Source organism: Chlorocebus sabaeus, chromosome 10 (genome assembly GCF_047675955.1).
Source record: "Chlorocebus sabaeus isolate Y175 chromosome 10, mChlSab1.0.hap1, whole genome shotgun sequence".
In the NCBI taxonomy this organism is placed as follows: domain Eukaryota; kingdom Metazoa; phylum Chordata; class Mammalia; order Primates; family Cercopithecidae; genus Chlorocebus; species Chlorocebus sabaeus.
Window position 1 is genome coordinate 89,563,420 of NC_132913.1, and position 19,732 is coordinate 89,583,151.

General features: G+C 43.0%; 1 protein-coding gene and 1 pseudogene across 1 annotated transcript in view; both read left to right on the forward strand.

The window, feature by feature from the left end:
* KIAA2012 (KIAA2012 ortholog) overlaps nt 1-19,732 on the forward strand; it is a 148,440-nt gene that overhangs the window by 107,754 nt on the left and 20,954 nt on the right. Inside the window, exon 17 of the mRNA XM_007965877.3 lies at nt 1,418-1,490. Coding sequence (XP_007964068.2) covers nt 1,418-1,490 — 73 coding nt within the window. The remainder of the gene's footprint in view (nt 1-1,417; nt 1,491-19,732) is intronic.
* LOC119625038 (proteasome subunit alpha type-2 pseudogene) lies at nt 15,660-16,751 on the forward strand (annotated as a pseudogene).

Sequence of the window (19,732 nt, forward strand, 5' to 3'; positions counted from 1 at the left end):
ATTTACTTGTGTTAGCTTTTTTATGTCAGTATATATCATCGGCTACAAACACTAAGCTAACAAGTGAGAAACAAACACACAAGGTAAAAAGCCACTAAGTGAGGGAACTCAGAGGGGAATTAAAGAGAGTGCCAAAGTAGCAGATAATTAGTTGTCTCTTCTCATAGCAGGATGCGACTTTGATAACAAAGTGGAAAGGTGACTGTCACTACAGAATGAGGGTAAACCCGAAGAGACTTCCAGGACCCTTCCTGCCAGATTCCAGCTCTAGCACCAAGATGAAGCTGTGGGTCGAGCAGGGAGCCAGGTGACAAAGGCCCAGATCTGGCCTCATCAGACACACGGGGCTTACTTGGGTCACCAACTCTACCTGCCACGCTACTTTGGCACTAAGGAGCTGCTCTTCCAACACTCTACAGAACAGCATGATTATCAGTCCTGGCTGCATATCAGACTCACCCTAGAAGCCTTAAAATGCCCCAGCTCCAGCAAGTCTGACTGTTATTATTTGGAGTTAGGTCCTGGGAATCATATTTTCTAAAACTTCTCAAATAATTCTAATGTGTAGCCAGGGTTGGTAACCACAGTTATGGAGATTTCTGGGACGAGGGATTGCAAGCAGCTTGTATGACTCAAGGAAAGAAGGAAGAAGGGATCAAATGTGATAAGAAACCAAATCTGTGGTAATCCCGAGGATGCCACAAAAGGCCTGTCTGACCCTTTGGCTCCCCTGCTTTCAATCCTGAATGTTTCCATTTGTTCTCAACATAAAGACCAAAGTCCTCAACCTGCCTTCAAGGCCATCGGGGTCTGACTCCTCCCAACCCTGTGCAGTTCTCTCAGTCTCTGCTCTAGTCACACCAGTCCTCCCTCAAGTCCTGGAGGTGCCCTGCTTCCTTCTGCTAGTTGGCCTCTGTCATGACATTCTTCTCCCCTTCCCCCAGTAAACTCCTACATACATTAGGCATTCAGCACTGCACAGATGAATGGGATAAGACCCCATGAAAATAAGCACAACCAGGAAGGTAACAGTGCTCAATGCTGCTGGTGCCAAGCCTGCCAGGCCCTGGCTTTTTTTTTTTTTTTAAGAGACAGGGTCTAGGGTCTTGCTATGTTGCCCAGGCTGGACTCAAACCCCTGGGAACTCCTGCTTTGAGTGATTCTCCCATCTCGGCCTCCCAAGTAGCTGAGGCTACAGGTGCATATTATTATGCCCAGCCGTGCCTGGCTCTTTAAGCCTGTTTAACGCTAGTAGCAGCCTTCCTGGAGACTTAAGTAAAAACAAGTTGATGAAGAAGGAGAAGAAACCGCTAAGAAAACTGGATTCCCTTTTACCAAAGGTCGTGGACCACAGAAGTGTTTAAAGTGTTGCATTTATTGTGTCTAATGTACTCTTTGGTGTGTGTTAACCCAATAGGAAAGCGGAAATGCACTGGACTCTCAGGAAGAAGCGGGGAGACCCCTCAGAGAAACTCATCACGACGGCCAAGGTAAAGACCACTGGTTGGGGCTTTATAATCTTATAACCATAATTGTCAGATGAACTTCGCACTGTTAAAAGATGTTAATGGGAGGCCAGGTATGGTGGCTTATGCCTGTAATCCCAGCAGTTTGTGAGGCCAAGGCGGGTGGATCACCTGAGGTCAGGAGTTTGAGGCCAACTTGACCAACATGGTGAAACCCTGTCTCTACTAAAAATACAAAATTAGCTGAGCGCAATGGCGCATGCCTGTAATCCCAGCTACTTAGGAGGCTGAGACAGGAGAATCACTTGAATCTGGGAGGCGGAGGTTTCAGTGAGCTGAGGTCACGCCATTGCACTCCAGCCTGAGCAACAAGAGCAAAACTCTGTTTCAAAAAAAAAAAAAAAAAAGCGTAAAGTCACAGATTTTGGATTTCACCCGTAACTTGATCTTTTTCTGTTTATATCTTGTACCATGTCCTTCAGTTGGCATCCAATCAAAAGTAATTTATTTTTATACTAAATTGACAAGAGTTTGTTGTTTTGAGGCTATCAGACAACAGTATGTTATGGTAGCCTGATCCTGGGTTTGGCTAAGCTTCTAAGCAGGTTTCTGTTCACATGAGCTCTTACCACCTCCATTTTCAAGGCAGAGTGACACTAGCCAGGGAAACACGCTCCAGTCTTCAGATCTGCCATATCATAAATCACACATGCAGAATGTGAACACTGACAGGGCTCCAAGGGCTTGGCCAAGTGTGATGGAGGTTTTAGGCAGCACAGAACATGGCCAAACCTAAGCAATGACCAAGTCAGTCAAAACAGATTTCCTGTCTCATGACAGAAGAGCAGGCACCAGCTGGGTTGCATAAAGGTTATTCAGACCATCTTTAATGCAATGAAATATCACCACAGAAAATTAAAGAAGGCATTTTCCTGTCCTGAATGATAAACACTAATGTTCAGAAAGGATTTCAAGTATTTGAAGAAAAAAGAGGAAGGAGTGCCAAGGAATTTTTTTTAACTATTTAAGGATCAATTTTCAGTCAGACACAGTGGCTCATGCCTATAATCCCAACACTTTGGGAGGCCACGGCAGGAGGATCACTTGAGGTCAGGAGTCTGAGACCAGTCTAGGCAACACAGCAAGATCCTGTCTCTACAAAAAATTTTAAAAATTTCTGGGCATGGTAGCACATGCCTGTACTCCCATCACTCCAGAGGCTGAGGCGGGAGGATCATTGGAGCCCAGGAGTTTGAGGCTGCTGTGAGCTATGCTATGATCATGCCACTGCACTCCAACCTGGGCAAAAGAACCAGACCCTGTCTCCAAAAAAAAAACAGAGGATCAATTTTCTCCCCATAGGTCTTAAGGCTAATTACCAGGATTTTTTTCCTACTCTAAATTAAGTCGTGATCTTCATGGTTAATTATAAGCAGTGAACCAGCTGCCACCTGCAGTGAGAATATTATGAGTCTTAGACTTGGTGAGAACACTTCATCCAAGTTTCCACAAGAGAGGTCAAATCAGCAACCTCCAAATCAAAGTGGCTTTGAAAAATTGCTCTGGCTTTAAATACAAAACTTTCCACTTTGGGAAGCCGAGGAGGGCGGATCACAAGGTCAGGAGATTGAGACCATCCTGGCTAACACGGTGAAACCCCGTCTCTACTAAAAAATACAAAAAGTTAGCCGGGCGCAGTGGCGGGCACCTGTAGTCCCAGCTACTCGGGAGGCTGAGGCAGGAGAATGGCGTGAACCTGGGAGGCGGAACTTGCAGTAAGCCGAGATCGCGCCACTGCACTCCACCCCGGGGGACAGAGTGAGACTTCGTCTAAAAAAAAAAAAAAAAAAAAAAAAAAAAAAACAAAACAGGAGGAGGAAATACTGGACACAGTCACTCATGGTTCCAACCCCAGCACTTTGGGAGGCAGGAAGATCACTCAGGTCAGGAGTTATTGGAGACCAACCTGGGCAATAGAGCAAGACCCCTCCCCATGCCCTGCATCTCGGCCTCTAAAAAATTTATTTTTAATTAGCTAGGCATGGTAGTGAGGGCCTGCAGCCCTAGCTACTCAGGAGGCTGGGGCAGGAGGATCCCTAGAGCCCAGGAATTCAAGGCTGCAGCGAGTTGTGACTGCACCACTGCACTCCAGCCTGGATGACAGAGCAAGACCCTGTCACTAAGAAAATAAAATAATAATAATAATAGGTAGTAGGGAAGGAATTGGTGGGCAGGCACTGTTTCAGCAGCATCATTGTGATCAAGAGCACTGATTATGAAGTCTGATTCCCAGGGTTCAAATTCTAGCTCCGTTACTTACTAGCTGTGTGGCCTTGAGTAAGTCACTGAACTTCTCTGGGCATCTTTTTTCTTCCTTTGTAAAATAGGGATGCTAACAGTACTGATCTCATGGGTGGTTGTGACAAAGAAGAGTTAACTATGTAATGTGCTTAGAAAAGTATCCGTCATAGGGCCCGGCGTGGTGGCTCACACCTGTAATCCCAGCACTTTGGGAGGCTGAGACAGGTGGATCACGAGGTCAGGAGCTTGAGACCAGCCTGGCCAACATGATCAAACCCCATCTCTACTAAAAATACAAAAATTATCCAGGCGTGGTGGCACGTGCCTGTAGTCCCAGCTACTCAGGAGGCTGAGGCAGGAGAATCACTTGAACCCGGGAGGCGGAGGTTGCAGTGAGCCGAGATTGCACCACTGCACTGCAGCCTGACAACAGAGCAAGACTGTCTCAAAAAAGAAAAAGAAAAAAGAAAGAAAGAAAGAAAAATACCTGTCACAAAGTGCTCAAGAAGGGATATTCATCTACTTTTTAAAAAGCTTTAATAGGAGACACAATTTGCTCCTTGTCAGGAGAGCCTTATTCTAAGGTAACAACCTGATTTCTTTACTTTCCCAGTCTCGGTGGCAGAAAGGGCATTCAGGGATGCATATAGTCCTCTGCTTAAGTCCAGGTGTGGGCAGCAGACCCTAAATGAATGAAGCAGCCTTCCAGCCTCTGCATTCAGTGAAGTTACTGGGACATAACTCCTTGGGACATGACAGAACCACTTTAAGAGTCAGGAGGAGTGAGAGATTTGGGGAACCCTGCATGAGGTGCAAGGGGTCCTTAAGGAGCAGCCTGGAACAATGTCAGGGGTGGGGATGAAAGGCAGGTATTGTGGAAACTCTCAGAAGCCAAGGCGCCATTTCCATCATTTTTGTTCTGTCAAAAAAAAAAGAGGCCCAGAGCCCTATTGCCTTATTCAAGAGACAGATGTGTAGAAGATAGGATGTTAGTTCAACGGTTCTAACAAAGGCCAAAGTAAAGTGACTTCGAACAAGATGGAAGGATTATTCCTCTCTCATGGAAAAGTCTGAGCTGGCAGGCAGGGGGTCCCTGGGCCCCTGAAGTCTAATTTGATTGCACACATGCTTATTGGGTGGCTACTAAGTACCACCTATAGCCCCATGTGTTATGTGAGCTGCTTGAAGGCAAGAATCATGCCTTATTCAGGCCTGGTAAATGTTTCATAAATGAATGAATGAGTCAAATGAATAAATGAATGAATATGCTGAGTATTCAAGGGATTCAAAGATGACAGAACCAAGTTTCCTACCCTCAAGGCCTCACAGTGAAGACTTCAACTGCAGGCATGATGTTACCTGTGAGGAAACAGTGCCACCTTGCCCGGCTAGTTTTTTGTAATTTTTTTTTAGTAGAGACAGGGTTTCACTGTGTTAGCCAGGATGGTCTCAATCTCCTGACCTTGTGATCCGCCTGTCTCGGCCTCCCAAAGTGCTGGGATTACAGGCTTGAGCCACCGCACCCGGCCTAGACCAGAGATTTTTCTAAGAACCACCTATGTAGACCCATTCTAGCCAGCACCTGGAAACTTACTAGAAAAGAGAATCTGGGGTCTCACCCCAGACCTGCCTGTGTTGTAACAAGGTCCTCAAATGATTCATATGCCCATTGATATCTGGGAACCACTGGAATCTATTCATCGAGGAAACTGGGTTTCAGATTCAAAAGACATGGATTCCTTTACCAGTTGTGCCTTTGATCAAGTCTGTAGTTTAGGGAATGGCAGATTGCTTCTCTGGGTCTTGGTCTCCTTTCCCATAAACCAAGGAGGCTGGGATGGATCATCTCTAGGGCCCCATTCCATTCTGATGCTCTGGCCATCTATGAGTTGCTCAGGCTTGCACAGTGGTAGGCTGCAGATCCACGACTGGGGCCGGGCCTACTTCCCAAGCTCATCCCCAACCCCCACTTCTGGGGAAGGCCAGCCTGCCACCTTCACTGTGTCCTACATAAATCTCTGCTACCACCCAGCCTCCCTCAGGTGACAGCCTGGAAGGAGGCCATCCATGTGCCATTTGTGAGCCCTGGCTCAGTGCAGCAACAAGTTAGAGCTCAATGGGTCAAGATGGGAGCACTACTTTGCCATGGTGCTCCTGCATGGCATGAGGACTCCATAAACCCCTGGGCCTCTGGAGGCTTCCACTTCCTGATCTGAAAATAACAAAATTGACCTTCCAATATCGTTTCCCACTTTCTGTGATTCAATGACATTGGAACTGTTTCTGTTAAGGGGAAAAGCAGAATCCACACTGCTACCACTGAGATAGCTCCACGGTTCAGCCTCCAGGTTCAGGCCTTCTTCATTCTTTAACCACCGACTGCCTGAATGGAAGCGTCCATTATTCACTCAGCATACACTTGCTGATCCCTGCTAAGTTTCATAGCCTTCGTGGTTGGATAAAACACACTCCTTACTGCAGCTCCCGCTTTGGTGGAGGAAACAGATATGTGTGCAGACAGCTCCAGTGAGTGGAGTGTGATCAGTGCTCTAAGAGAATACAGGAAGGACAACTGATCCAGACCGGGGCAGAAGGGATAGGGAGAAATCGGGTACAGTTTCCTGAAGGAGGTGATGGCTGACATGAAGGAAGGCATTTACTGAACCTAGATTGCATTCACCCATTTGTGATGAAGACATCAAGAGAAGGCAGCAGTTCTTACTCCCTGTGTGCCAGGCACCAGGCTATGCATTTTCTGTAAAGTGCCTCATTTAACTTTTATGCTAATCCTGTAAAGAAGCAGCCCTTGATATCCCTATTTGTCAGATGAGACAATTGAGGCAGAGTGGTTAAGTACCACATCCTTGGTCACAGAGCTGGGCAACAGTGAGGCTGACCTCCCCATGCCATCTGCATAGATTAATTCTGGATGTTAACAGCTATGAAAAAAAGGGTTTGCCCCCCCTCCCCAGGGGAGAAAACAGCAAGGTCCCGAGAAATCAAGATTTAAAGAAATACTACACACACACACAGACACACACACATATACACAGACACATACACATATACATACACACACACACAGACACATAGACACACACACACACACACACACCAACTGGAGATATATGAATGAAAAGATTCTTCAAACAGTTTTTTGGGTTTTTTTGTGTTTTTTTTTTTTTTTTTTTTTTTTTCTTTTTTGAGACGGAGTCTTGCTCTGTCGCCCAGGCTGGAGTGCAGTGGCACGATCTCGGCTCAGTGCAACCTCCGCCTCCCGGGATCACGCCATTCTCCTGCCTCAGCCTCCCGAGTAGCTGGGACTACAGGTGCCCGCCACCTCGCCCGGCTAATTTTTTGTATTTTTTAGTAGAAACGGGGTTTCACCGTGTCAGCCAGGATGGTCTTAATCTCCTGACCTCGTGATCCGCCCGCCTCGGCCTCCCAAAGTGCTGGGATTACAGGCGTGAGCCAAGCAGTTTTTTTAAAGGGAAAAAAGGTGTGGCCAATCGGGGAGGGAAGCCAAAGTGGCCCAGCAGTGCGGCATCTGCGCCTCCACGGCGGCAGTGGCCGCGCAGCAGGCGCGCAGGGAGCAGCTCCTCTCGGGGCCGGCGGGGTGTGTGGCTTCAATAGCGCCACTCCGGGTCCCCGCGGCGTCGGAGAAGCTTCTGCCTAGCGCCTCTCAGCTGCACGAGTCGTCCCGGCCTTACAAAAGGAGCTCCTCGCCGGTGAGCTCAAGACCCCAGGCGGGCTCTCCCCGAAAGGTCGCTTCTCCGGGTGTGTCGCCTCCTTTAGTCTTTTCTTTTCCTCTCTGTGGTTGCTTGTGATGTCTCTAACGCTGGAGCCTCCTGTGGACTCTATCCCGAGGTGGAGACTGGCAGAGCTAGAAGGGCTAAACAACTGAAAAGCAGGCACGCATAGTCGCTTTGGAGAAGGCAGGGAGGCAGGCAAACCCCTGAAGTGCCACCGAAACAATTTGGACTTTTTAATTGATACCGTTTTATTTTGGCCAGTTTTCCACTTAGGTGTGGAGAAAAGGGAAGTAATTTCCGGCATTTACTTTTTTTTTTTTTTTTTTTTTTTTGACAGAGTCTTGCTCTGTTGCACAGGCTTGAGTGCAGTGGTGCGATGGTTGACTGCAACCTCTGCCTCCCAGGTTCAAGCAATTCTCCCGCCTCAACCTCCCGAGTAGCTGGGATTACAGGCACCTACCACCATGCCCTGCTAATTTTTGTATTTTTATTAGAGATGGGTTTTCGCCATGTTTGCCAGGCTGGTCTCGAACTCCTGAACTCAGGTGATCCTCCTGCCTCGGCCTCCCAAACTGTTGGGATTACAGGTGTGAGCCACCGTGCTTGGCCATTCTTGGACTATGAAGCAAGACATAATGCTAGGTGCTTTATTGAATTTATTTTATCCTCACTATAACCTTATGAGGTAAAGTGCATTATCCCTATTCCACAAATGAGGAAAATGAGGCTCAAAGACGTTAGGTAACTTGCCCAAGGGCACACAGCCAATAAGTGGAGAAGCTGAGAGATGAACCCAGGTTTCTAAGACTCCACGGTCCTTGAATCTTTGAGTTGTGATGCCATCCATGTGTTTCTGAGAGGAAATAGTAAAAAGTCAGGGAGACATCACGAAATTATGGCAGTATGTTTTTTAAGCCAGCATGAATCTTGGAGGTGATCTAGAAGTTCTTTTATATTATGGATGAAGAAACCTGAGGTCTACAAGTCAAGAGAATTGTGCATGACAACTAATTATTAAAACCAGGGTAACTGGAGTCTCTGCCCAGTGTTTGTGGTTATCTAGTTCAGTTCAGTTCCGTTCAGGTCAGTTTCATTTTGAAGGCTTTTCCTTGGGCAGTTTCCGGCTTCGGGAATAAACAGCTCCAGAAGGAGCAAGTGTAATGATTGCCTGACCTGTGCAAGGAAGTGAGGAGTAGCCAGTTTTAGAAAAGTTCCTCCTAACACTGTGGAGAAAACAGGGAGACCAGACATGTGTGTGCCCAGGAGTCCTGGTGGTGCCACTCACCAGAATCTACAGCCTGGAAGATGGCACCATGCAAACGTCTGGGGCTCCTTGCTCCCCACATTGCCCAGTATGATGCCTGCACAGTCACGGCACAGCACACTGCCAGGCCCTGCTATCGGCAGACCACAGTACTAGGTGCAAAATATTCTGCTAGTCCTAAGCACCTAAATGACCTAACTCTGGTACTGCTTTATCTTTCCTCTGGGAAGTATTTCAAAGTTCTCCTTCATATTGGAGGAGGAGGAAGTGGGAAGTGGTGCACCCTTAAGAATGTTTCTGGCTTACTCCTACTTAACCCCGACTGAGGAAGTCCCCCCTCAAGGAAGTCCCCCAGAGTCCCAGAGAGCAACAGTCATCCCTTGATTCTGAAAATTCTCCTCACTTTCCAGGGAGAAAAGCTCATTTCTAACAAGAGACCTAAATTTGTCAAAACCCAAAAGCAGCTAAAACTAGAGAAAAGGACAACATAAGAAAGGACAATTATAGGCCAGGTGCGGTGGCTCACACCTGTAATCCCAGCACTTTGGGGGGCCGTGGCGGGCAGATCACATGAGAGCAGGAGTTCGAGACCAGCCTGACCAACATGGAGAAACCCCATCTCTAATAAAAATACAAAATTAGCCGAGTGTGGTGGCATATGCCTGTAATCCCAGCTACTCAGGAGGCTGAGGCAGGAGAATCACTTGAACCCAGGAGGCAGAGGTTGTGGTGAGCCAAGATAGCGCCATTGCACTCCAGCCTGGGCAACAAGAACGAAACTCCGTCTCAAAAAATAAAAATAAAAAAAGGAAAATTATAGACTAATCTCACTTATGATCAAACATACAAAACTCCTAAATAAACTATTAACCAATCAAATTCTTAAGCTTATATTTTTAAAAGTATTAACAATATACACAACTGAATTTGGTTTATCACAAGAATTCAAAGAGGATCTAACATATGAAAATATGTTTATAATCCACACCAACAGGTTAGTGGGGAAAAGCCTTAGGGTCATCTCAATAGATGCAAAACGAGAAAAGTAAAATTCACCCATTCCCAATTAAAACTGATCAGACTAAGAATAGAAGAAGGCTTCTTGATTTTGACAGAGTATCCATGAAAAACCTATAGTAAATATCACACTTGAATGGTAGAACTTGAGAAGCATTCTTTATTTTATTTTATTTTTTATTTTATTTATTATTATTATTATTTTTTTTTTGAGACGCAGTTTTGCTCTTGTTGCCCAGGGCTGTAGTGCAATGGCACAATCTCAGCTCACTGCAACCTCCACCTCCCAGGTTTAAGTGATTCTCCTGCCTCAGCCTCCCAAGTAGCTGGGATTATAGTTGCTTAACACCACACCTGGCTAATTTTTTGTATTTAGTAGAGATGGAGTTTCACCATGTTAGTCAGGCTGGTCTCAAACTCCTGACCCCGGGTGATCCACCCTCCTTGGCGTCCCAAAGTGCTGGGATTACAGGCATGCAGCACCACACCTGGCCAAGAAGCATTCTCTTTAGAGACAGGACTAGGAGAAGGATGTCCTCTATCATTGATTCTATTCAACATTGTACTAGCGATGCTAGCCAGAATGGTAAAGAAACCAAAGAAAGGAAAGATGAAGGGATAGGAAGGAGGAAAATGACACTGGTATTATTTCCAGACTATATTATTACTTATATGGAAAATTCAAGGAACTGTACAGACAAGACATTAAAAGACAAACAGAAGAATTCAGCAAGATTACTAAATACAGATCAATAAACAGAAATCAATTGTGTAAAAAGCAGTGTTTGGAAACATAAAGCACAATTTAAAAATAGAATTTAAAAGTAATTGTTATTATGGAAAACTGCAAGCATACACAGAGGTGAACAGAGCAGCACAATGAACCCCATATACCCATCTCTTAGCCAATATCGTTCACCTATATCTCCAACTCCTTTCTCCCATGTTATTTTGAAACAAATTTTAGGTTCACATCATTTTACTCATGGATACTTGAGAACATATCTCCCAAAGATGAGAAATGGCTTTTAACATAATCATAATACCATTATTACACCTAAAATTTAAGTAATTCTTTTTTTTTTTTTTTTTTTTTTTTTTTTTTGAGACGGAGTCTTGCTCTGTCGCCCAGGCTGGAGTGCAGTGGCGTGATCTCGGCTCACTGCAAGCTCCGCCTCCCAGGTTCAGGCCATTCTCCTGCCTCAGCCTCCTGAGTAGCTGGGACTACAGGCACCCGCCACTGCAACCGGCTAATTTTTTGTATTTTTAGTAGAGACGGGGTTTCACCGTGGTCTCGATCTCCTGAACTTGTGATCTGCCCGTCTCGGCCTCCCAAAGTGCTGGGATTACAGGCATGAGCCACCACGCCCGGCCTAGTAATTCTTTAATATAATTGAATATTCAATCAGTTTTCAAAGTTCAAATTGTCCATAATTATTATAATTGTTTTGGAATTTGCAAACCAACTGTTTGCAATTGGTTGATATGGCCTTTAAATCTCATTGAATTTATAAGTTCCCTTCTATTTCTTTTTTTTTCCCCCTTTTAGTGTATTTGTAGGAAATTGGGTCACTTGTCTTGTTGAGTTTCAATCTAGACTTCGTGGATGCATCCTCATGGTGTGGTTTAACATGTTTCTCTGTCTTCCACACGTCCTGTAAGTTAACACTTGGATCTAGAGACTTGATCAGATTCTGGTTTGGTTTGGTTTTTCCTTTCGGCAGTCTATAAATTCAGTGCAATTTCAGTTTTAAAAATCCCCAACAGGGTTTTTGGCAGAACATGATTAGCTGGTATTAAAATTCATACATAAAAGCCAGAAATAGCTGTCATGGTCTGAATGTGTCCCCCCAAAATTCACATGCTGAAACCTAATCACCAATGTAAAGGTATTTAGAGGTCGGGCCTCTGGGAGGTGATTAAGTCATGAGGGCAGAGCCCTCATAAATGGGATTAGTGCCTTTACAAAAGAGGCCCCAGAGAGCTGTCTTGCCCCTTTTATCATTCGAGGACACAAAAGAAGGTGCCCTCCATGAACCAGAAAGTGAGACTTCCCCCAGACACTGAATGTTCCAGCACCTTGATCTTAAACTTTCCAGCCTCTAGACCCATAAGAAATAAATTTCTGTTGTTTCTAAGCTACCCAGTTTATGGTATTTTGTTATAGCAGCCTGAAACAGACTGAGATACTAGCCAGTATAATTTTGAAGAAAAACAAAGTGGAAGTTTGCCCTGACAAATATAAAAACTTATTTTAAAGCTGTGAAAAATAAAACTGTGTGCTATTGGCTTAGAGACAGACAGAAGAGAATAGAGAATACAGAAATAAATGTGACCATGTATGGAAACTTGATATATAGCAAAAATGGCATTATAAAGGGAAATAGTGGAGAAAGGATGATCTATTATTCACTATATAATTTTGAGACAACTGGTTATTCAATTTTAAAATTCTCACCTCATAAAATATCAGGTGTATTCAGGGGCTTAATGTCAAAAAGCAAAATTTAACTTTTAGAAGAAAATATAGCAGAATAGCTTTATGAATTTGGGAAAGGAAAAAACTTTTTACCTATTATTCATAACACAAACCATAAAGAAAATTATTGATAAATCTTTTTTTTTTTTTTTTTTTTTTTGAGACAGAGTCTCACTTTGTTGCCCAGAGAGTGCAATGGCATGATCTTGGCTCACTGCTAAGGAAGCCACTGCTTGGCTCACCTCTGTTTCCTGGGTTCAAGTGGTTCTCCTGCCTCAGTCTTCCAAGTAGCTGAGATTACAGGTGTGCACCACCAGTCCCGGCTAATTTTTGTATTTTTAGTAGAGACAGGGTTTCACCATGTTGGCCAGGCTGGTCTCAAATTCCTGAACTCAAGTGATCAGCCTGCCTTGGCCTCCCAAAGTGCTGGGATTACAGGTGTGAGCCACTATGCCCGGCCAATGAATCTGACTATATTAAAGTTTAAAGTTTTCAACAAGACAGTATAAAGTTAAAAGCCAAATTACAGATTAGAAGGAGATACCTGCAATGCATATAGCCAACAAAGGCTTAGTAACCAAAATGCAGCAGCATTTCTTCCCTCTCAAATAGGGAAAGAAAAAGACAGTCAACCCAAAGGAAAAATGAGCAAATGATATGAACAGGCAACTAACAGAAGAAGAAACCCAAATAAATGGCCATACAGAAAAAAAGTTCTCCCTTCCTACTAATCAGGACAATCCAAATTAAAATAAAAAGATATCATTTCATATATATCAGACCAGCAAAAGTTTAAAAGTCTATAAACATTATTAATGAGGATATAAACTTTTAGTAATTTAGAGCAATTTGGAAATATTCAATAAATTGAAGATGCATATATCCTGCAACCCAAAAAGTTCATTCCCAGGTATCCTTTAGAGAAAGTATAGATGAACAGTGACTCACCTAAAAAGGTTCACTGAAACATTCTTTGTAATCACAAACAATTGGAAATAATCAAAATGGCCATCAACAGTAAAATGGATTTTAAAATGTGCATATATTCATACAATGGAATACTGTATGATAGCTGAAAATAAAATTATATGTATTAACATGGGTTAATCCCAAAAACTTTATTAAGGGTTTTTTGCCTTATTAAGCAAAATAAGGCAAGTTGAAAAAGTTATACAAATAATATCATTTATGTAAAATTTTAATATGGAAAATAATACTATATATTGTTTACATGTGCATTTATATGTAATACAGATATAAAAATATATATGAAGACTGATAAATATCAAATTGAAGAGACTGATTACCTCTGGGAGAGAGAGGGAAATGGGATTATATGTGCCTTAATCCATTTTGTGTCGCTATAACAGAATGCTTGAGATTGGGTAATTTATGAAGAACAGAACAGTCTCCCACAGTTCTGGAGGCTGAGAAGCCCAAGATCAAGATGCAGGTTTCTTACTGTGTCCTCACATGGTGGGAGGCAAAAAGGCAAGAGAGAGGGAACCCATTCCCACAAGCCCTTTTTATTTTAAGAGATGGGGTCTCTCTACGTTGCCCAGGCTCAACCTGAATTCTTGGGCTAACACTATCCATGGTCTCAGCCTCCCAAGTAGCTGGGACTACAGGTGCGAATCGCTGTGCCCAGCCCACAAACCCTTTTTATAGCAGCATTAATCCATTCATAAGGATGGAGCCCTCCATGACCTAAACACTTTTTATTAAGCCCCACCTCCCAACACTGCTGCATTGAATATTGAGTTTCCAACACATTAATTTTGAGGGAGACAATTCTATTCAAACTATAGTAGCATGTGATAAATGAAGTCTTGGACTGTGTCTTAAATGTTTTATTTCTTTAGAAAATGCATGACTCAGGCCAGGCACAGTGGCTCATGCCTGTAATCCCAGCACTTTGGGAGGCCAAGGCAGGCAGATCACAAGGTCAGGAGTTCAAGACCAGCCTGGGCAACATGGTGAAACCCTATCTCTACTAAAAATAGAAAAATTAGCTGAACATGGTAGCATACGCCTGTAATCTCAGCTCTTCGGGAGGCTGAGGCAGGAGAATTGCTTGAACCCAGGAGGCAGAGGTCACAGTGAGCTGAGATGGTGCCACTGCACTCCATCCTGAGCAACAGAGTGAGACTGTGTCTCAGAAAAAAAAAAAAAAGAAGAGGAAAAAAAAGAAAAGAAAGAAGAAAGAAAAGAAGGAAAGAAAGAAAGAAAGAAAGAAAGAAAGAAAGAAAGAAAGAAAGAAAGAAAGAAAGAAAGAAAGAAAGAAAGAAAAAGAAAAGAAAGAAAGAAAGAAAGAAAGAAAAAGAAAAGAAAAGAAAAGAAAGAGAAAGAAAGAAAGAAAGAAAGAAAGAAAGAAAGAAAGAAAGAAAGAAAGAGAAAGAAGGGAGGAAAAAATGCGTGACTCAAATATGGCAAAATGTTAAAATTTTACAAAACTAAGTGGTAAATCCATAGGCAATGAGTACACAGTATATTTCCTATACTGTGAATGTTTAAGATATTTTATAGACTTTTTAAAAGTTAGTTAAAAGTTGTAAGTTATTATTCAAAGCACTGACTTCGTTTGTTCCAATACTTCCTAAATATCAGGTTATTTTACGAAGAGAAAAAAAAATCACCCTTCTATGGCCCACATCCCAAAACTGGGAAGGTTTCAATTCTAGTCACAATGGAAGTTTCACCAACGTAGAACCTCAGCTTTTGGTCAATACAAATGCGCCCTCTGCTGGTTCTATCGTGCCCTGTCCCTGAGTTCAAAATAGTTGTGAAGAGCAGTGAAAGTCTTCAGTGAGAGTTTTTTCACAGCCAGCCATGTTAAGGAAAGAAACCCTCACAGAACTACCCTTTGACACTAAGATACTTTAATTAGCTTCTGCTCTCTGTTAATGTTACATATTATCCAAGACAAAATAAATTCCAAGGTACAGCTCCAGTTAACCTTTCCAGTTTCCTCAAGCACCTTTGCTCGTTAATAATCTTGTGCCCCTCTAAAGTCTGGAGGTTGATTTGTGAGACAGTGAACACCTCCCTGAACCTGAGTAGAAGCAGAAGAAAACCAAAGTTGCAAAGAAGCTCTTGGGTGGGGAAACCACAATCTAACATTGAAAAATAGATTAACTGTAGTATTAAGGGAATGATGCCAATGGAATAATGGGTGACCTTTTCAAATCTTTCTTTAAAACCATAACATCTTCAAATAAACAAAACTGAGGAGAAATAAATTAATTCATGCAAGAATCTACTTCTCAGAGAGAAAGGCACGAATTGAGTATTAGCGTCTTCCTTTCAAAAACAGTTTTGTGTTTTGAGGTTGGTTTTAATATTCATCTTCCCCACTGGAATGTAAGCTCCCTCAGACCATAATCTGTGTCTGTCTGATTCAAATTGGTACAAATTGTCTGGGGAACAATTTGGCAGTAGGCATTGTGACTTAAAAACTGTACATCTTTGTGCTTTGGCTCTTCGGGTAAAGATGGCGGAGCACGGGTACAGCTTTTCGCTAACTGCATTCAGCCGCTCTGGTAAACTTGTCCAGATTGAATACACTTTGGCTGCTGTACCTGGAGGAGCCCTGTCAGTGGGAATTAAAGCTGCAAATAGCAACCGAGAAAAAACAGAAATTCATTCTGTATGATGAGCGAAGTGTACACAAAGTGGAACCAATTATCAAGCATACAGGTTTGGTGTACAGCGGCGTGGACCGAGATGTGCACAGAGCTCAAAACTAGCTCAACAATACTATCTTGTGTACCAAGTGCCCATTCCCACAGCTCACCTAGTACAGAGAGTAGCTTCTGTGATGTAAGAATGTACTCAGTCAGGTGGTGTTCGTTCATTTGGAGTTTCTTTACTTGTTTGTGGTTGGAATAAGGGACGACCATATTTATTTCAGTCAGATCCATCTGGAGCTTACTTGGCATGGAAAGCCACAGCAATGGGAAAGAACTATGTGAATGGGAAAACTTCCCTTGAGAAAAAATAAAATGAAGATCTGGAACTTGAAGATGCCATTCATACAGCCGTCTTAACCCTAAAGGAAAACTTTGAAGGCCAAATGACAGAGGATAATATAGAAGGTGGAATCTTCAACGAAGCTGGATTTAGGGGGCTTACTCCAACTGAAGTTAAGAATTACTTGGCTGCCGGCCGGGCGCGGTGGCTCATGCCTGTAATCCCAGCACTTGGGGAGGCCGAGGTGGGCAGATCACCTGAGGTCGGGAGTTCAAGACCAGCCTGATCAACATGGAGAAACCCTGTCTCTATTAAAAATACAAAATTAGCCGGGCATGGTCGTGTGTGCCTACAATCCCAGCTACTCAGGAGGCTGAGGTAGGAGAATCACTTGAACCCGGGAGGCGGAGGTTGGGGTGAGCTGAGATCACGCCATTGCATTCCAGCCTGGGCAACAAGAGTGAAATTCCTTCTCAAAAAAAAAAAAAAGAAAAATTACTTGGCTGCTATAGCATAACAATGAAGTGACTGAAAAATCCAGAATTTCAGATAATCTATCTACTTAAACATGTTTAAAGTATGTTTTGTTTTGCTGACTTTTTGCATACTTATTTCTACATGGTTTAAATCGACTGTTTTTAAAATGACACTTATAAATCCTGATAAACTGCTAAACCCACAAAAAACATCCGTTAATAATCAGAAATATGAACAAAGAGTAAATTTTTTAATAATCAAAACATTCCTGGCCAGGTGCTGTGGCTCACGCCTGTAATCCCAATACTTCGGGAGGCCGAGGCAGGTGGACCACTTGAGGCCAGGGTTTAAGACCAGACTGGCCAACATAGCAAAACCCAGTCTCTACTAAAACTACAAAAAATTAGCTGGGCATGGTGGTGCATGTGTGTAATCCCAGCTGCTCAGGAGGCTGAGGGATGAGAATTGCTTGAACCCAGGAGGTGTGAGCCAAGATCGCGCCCCTGCACTCCAGCCTGGGCGACAGAGCGAGACTGTCTCAAACAAAACAAAAATAAAAATTCCTTTCAAGGATATTCTATGCAAAGTTCTTTATGGTTATAAAAAATAGAAGCAATATGAATATTTTAAATTATATGTTTGGTTAAGTCATTTAAGGTACATTCATATGATAACATACTGTGCTGCTATTAAAAAAATTTTTTAATAATCTTTCAGATTATTATATTATGATATTATTATATTAAAAATCTGTCATTCAGGCTGGAGTGCAGTGGTGCCTTCACAGCTCACGGCAGCTTCAACCTCCCAAGCTCAAGTGATCCTCCCATCTCAGCCTCCTGAGTAGCGGGGATGACAGGCTTATGCCACCATGCCCAGCTAATTTTTCTATTTTTCGTAGAGACAGGGTCTCACCATGTTGCCCAGGCTGGTCTCAAACTCCTGTGCTCAACCGATCTGCCTGCCTCAGCCTCCCAAAATTCTGGGATTATAGACGTAAGCCACCACATCTAGCCTAAAATCATTTTTAAGAACATTTAGGCCAGGTGTGGCAGCATATGCCTGTCATCTCAACACTTTGGGAAGTTGAGGCGGGAGAATTGCTTGAGGCCAAGAGTTTGAGACCTGCCTGAGCAACATGACAAGACCCTGTCTCTACCAAAAGAAAAATTTTAAAACATTAGCTGGGTGTGGTGGTGTACACCTACAGCCTCAGCTATTCAGGAGGCTGAGGTTGGAGGTCCCTTGAGCCCAGGAGTTCAAAGTTACAGTGAGCTGTGATTATGCTACTGCACTCCACCCTGAGCGACAGAGCGAGACCCCGTCTCTAAGAATAAAAAAAAATTTTTTAAGAATAATTATATGGGAAAATTATAATATAAAGTAGATTAAAATTGAATATACACAAATCAATTATATGGAAATATGATATTCATTATATATACATGAAAGTAAATACACCAAAATATTTGCAGTAGTTGTATAAGGGTAGAGTGAGAGCATGGTGAGATTTTTTTTGTTCTTGTTGGTTTTTACCGTGTGCTGGCACTAGTTTAGGCACTTTCCTTGTGTTAACATATCTCTTGCTACTTTTTTAAAGCAGTTTTATCAAGGGATAATTGACATACAATAAATTAGACCTTTTCAAACTTTACAATTCCCATGAAACCATCACCACAATCAAAATACAATATTCATCACTCCCAAAAGTTTCCTCATACCTCCCCTATTCCAGCCTCCTTCATCCCCAGACAACCACTGATATCCTTTCTGTCACTATAGATTAGTTTGCATTTTCTAGAATTGTATATAAATGGAATCATGCCATATGTACTTTTTTTCTTTTTTTTTTTCTTTTCTTTTTTTTTTTTTTTTTTTTTTGAGATAGAGTTTTGCCCTTGTTGCCCAGGCTGGAGTGCAATGGGGATATCTCAGCTCACTACAACCTCCACCTCCCGGGTTCAAGCCATTCTGCCTCAGCCTCCCGAGTGGTTGGGATTATAGGCATACACCACCACACCCAGCTAATTTTGTATTTTTACTAGCGATGGGGTTTCTCCATGTTGGTCAGGCTGGTCTCAAACTCCCAACCTCAGATGATCCGCTTGCATCAGCCTCCCAAAAGTGCTGGGATTACAGGCATGAGCCACTGCGCCCAGTCAGCCGTATGTACTTTTTCGTATGTTTTTTTTTTTTTTTTTTTTTGAGACGGAGTCTTGCTCTGTAGCCCGGGCTGGAGTGCAGTGGCCGGATCTCAGCTTACTGCAAGCTCCGCCTCCCGGGTTCACGCCATTCTCCTGCCTCAGCCTCCGGAGTAGCTGGGACTACAGGCGCCCGCCACCTCGCCCGGCTAGTTTTTTGTATTTTTTTAGTAGAGACGGGGTTTCACCGTGTTAGCCAGGATGGTCTCGATCTCCTGACCTCGTGATCCGCCCGTCTCGGCCTCCCAAAGTGCTGGGATTACAGGCTTGAGCCACCGCGCCCGGCCTGATTTATTTCTTTCAACATAATTATTTTGAGATTCATCCATGTTGCCAAGTATATCAATGGTTCATTGCCTTTTACTGCTGAGTTATATTGTATTGTATATATACACACCAGTTTATCTGTTTGTCTTTTGATGGACATTTGAGCTGTTTCAGTTTTGACCATTACAAATAAAACTGTTATGAACCTCTGTGTACAAGTCTTTGTATGGATTTATGCTTTCATTTCTTTCATTTCTCTTGGGTAAAATACCTAGGGGTAGAACAGTTGGATGGTATGGCAGGTATATATTTAACTTTTTTAAAAACTGCCAAATTATTTTCCTTAGTGGTTGTACGATTTTACGTTCCAAACAGCAGTAGATGAGAGTTCTAGTTCCTCCACATCCTTGTCAAATCTCAGTACAGTCTTTAATTGTAGTCATTCTAATAGTTATGAGTTGACTGTGGGAGTTTTGTTTCTTCTTTATGATTTTTTGTGTGTGTGTTTTCCAATTTTTCTGCAATAAAATGTATCTTCC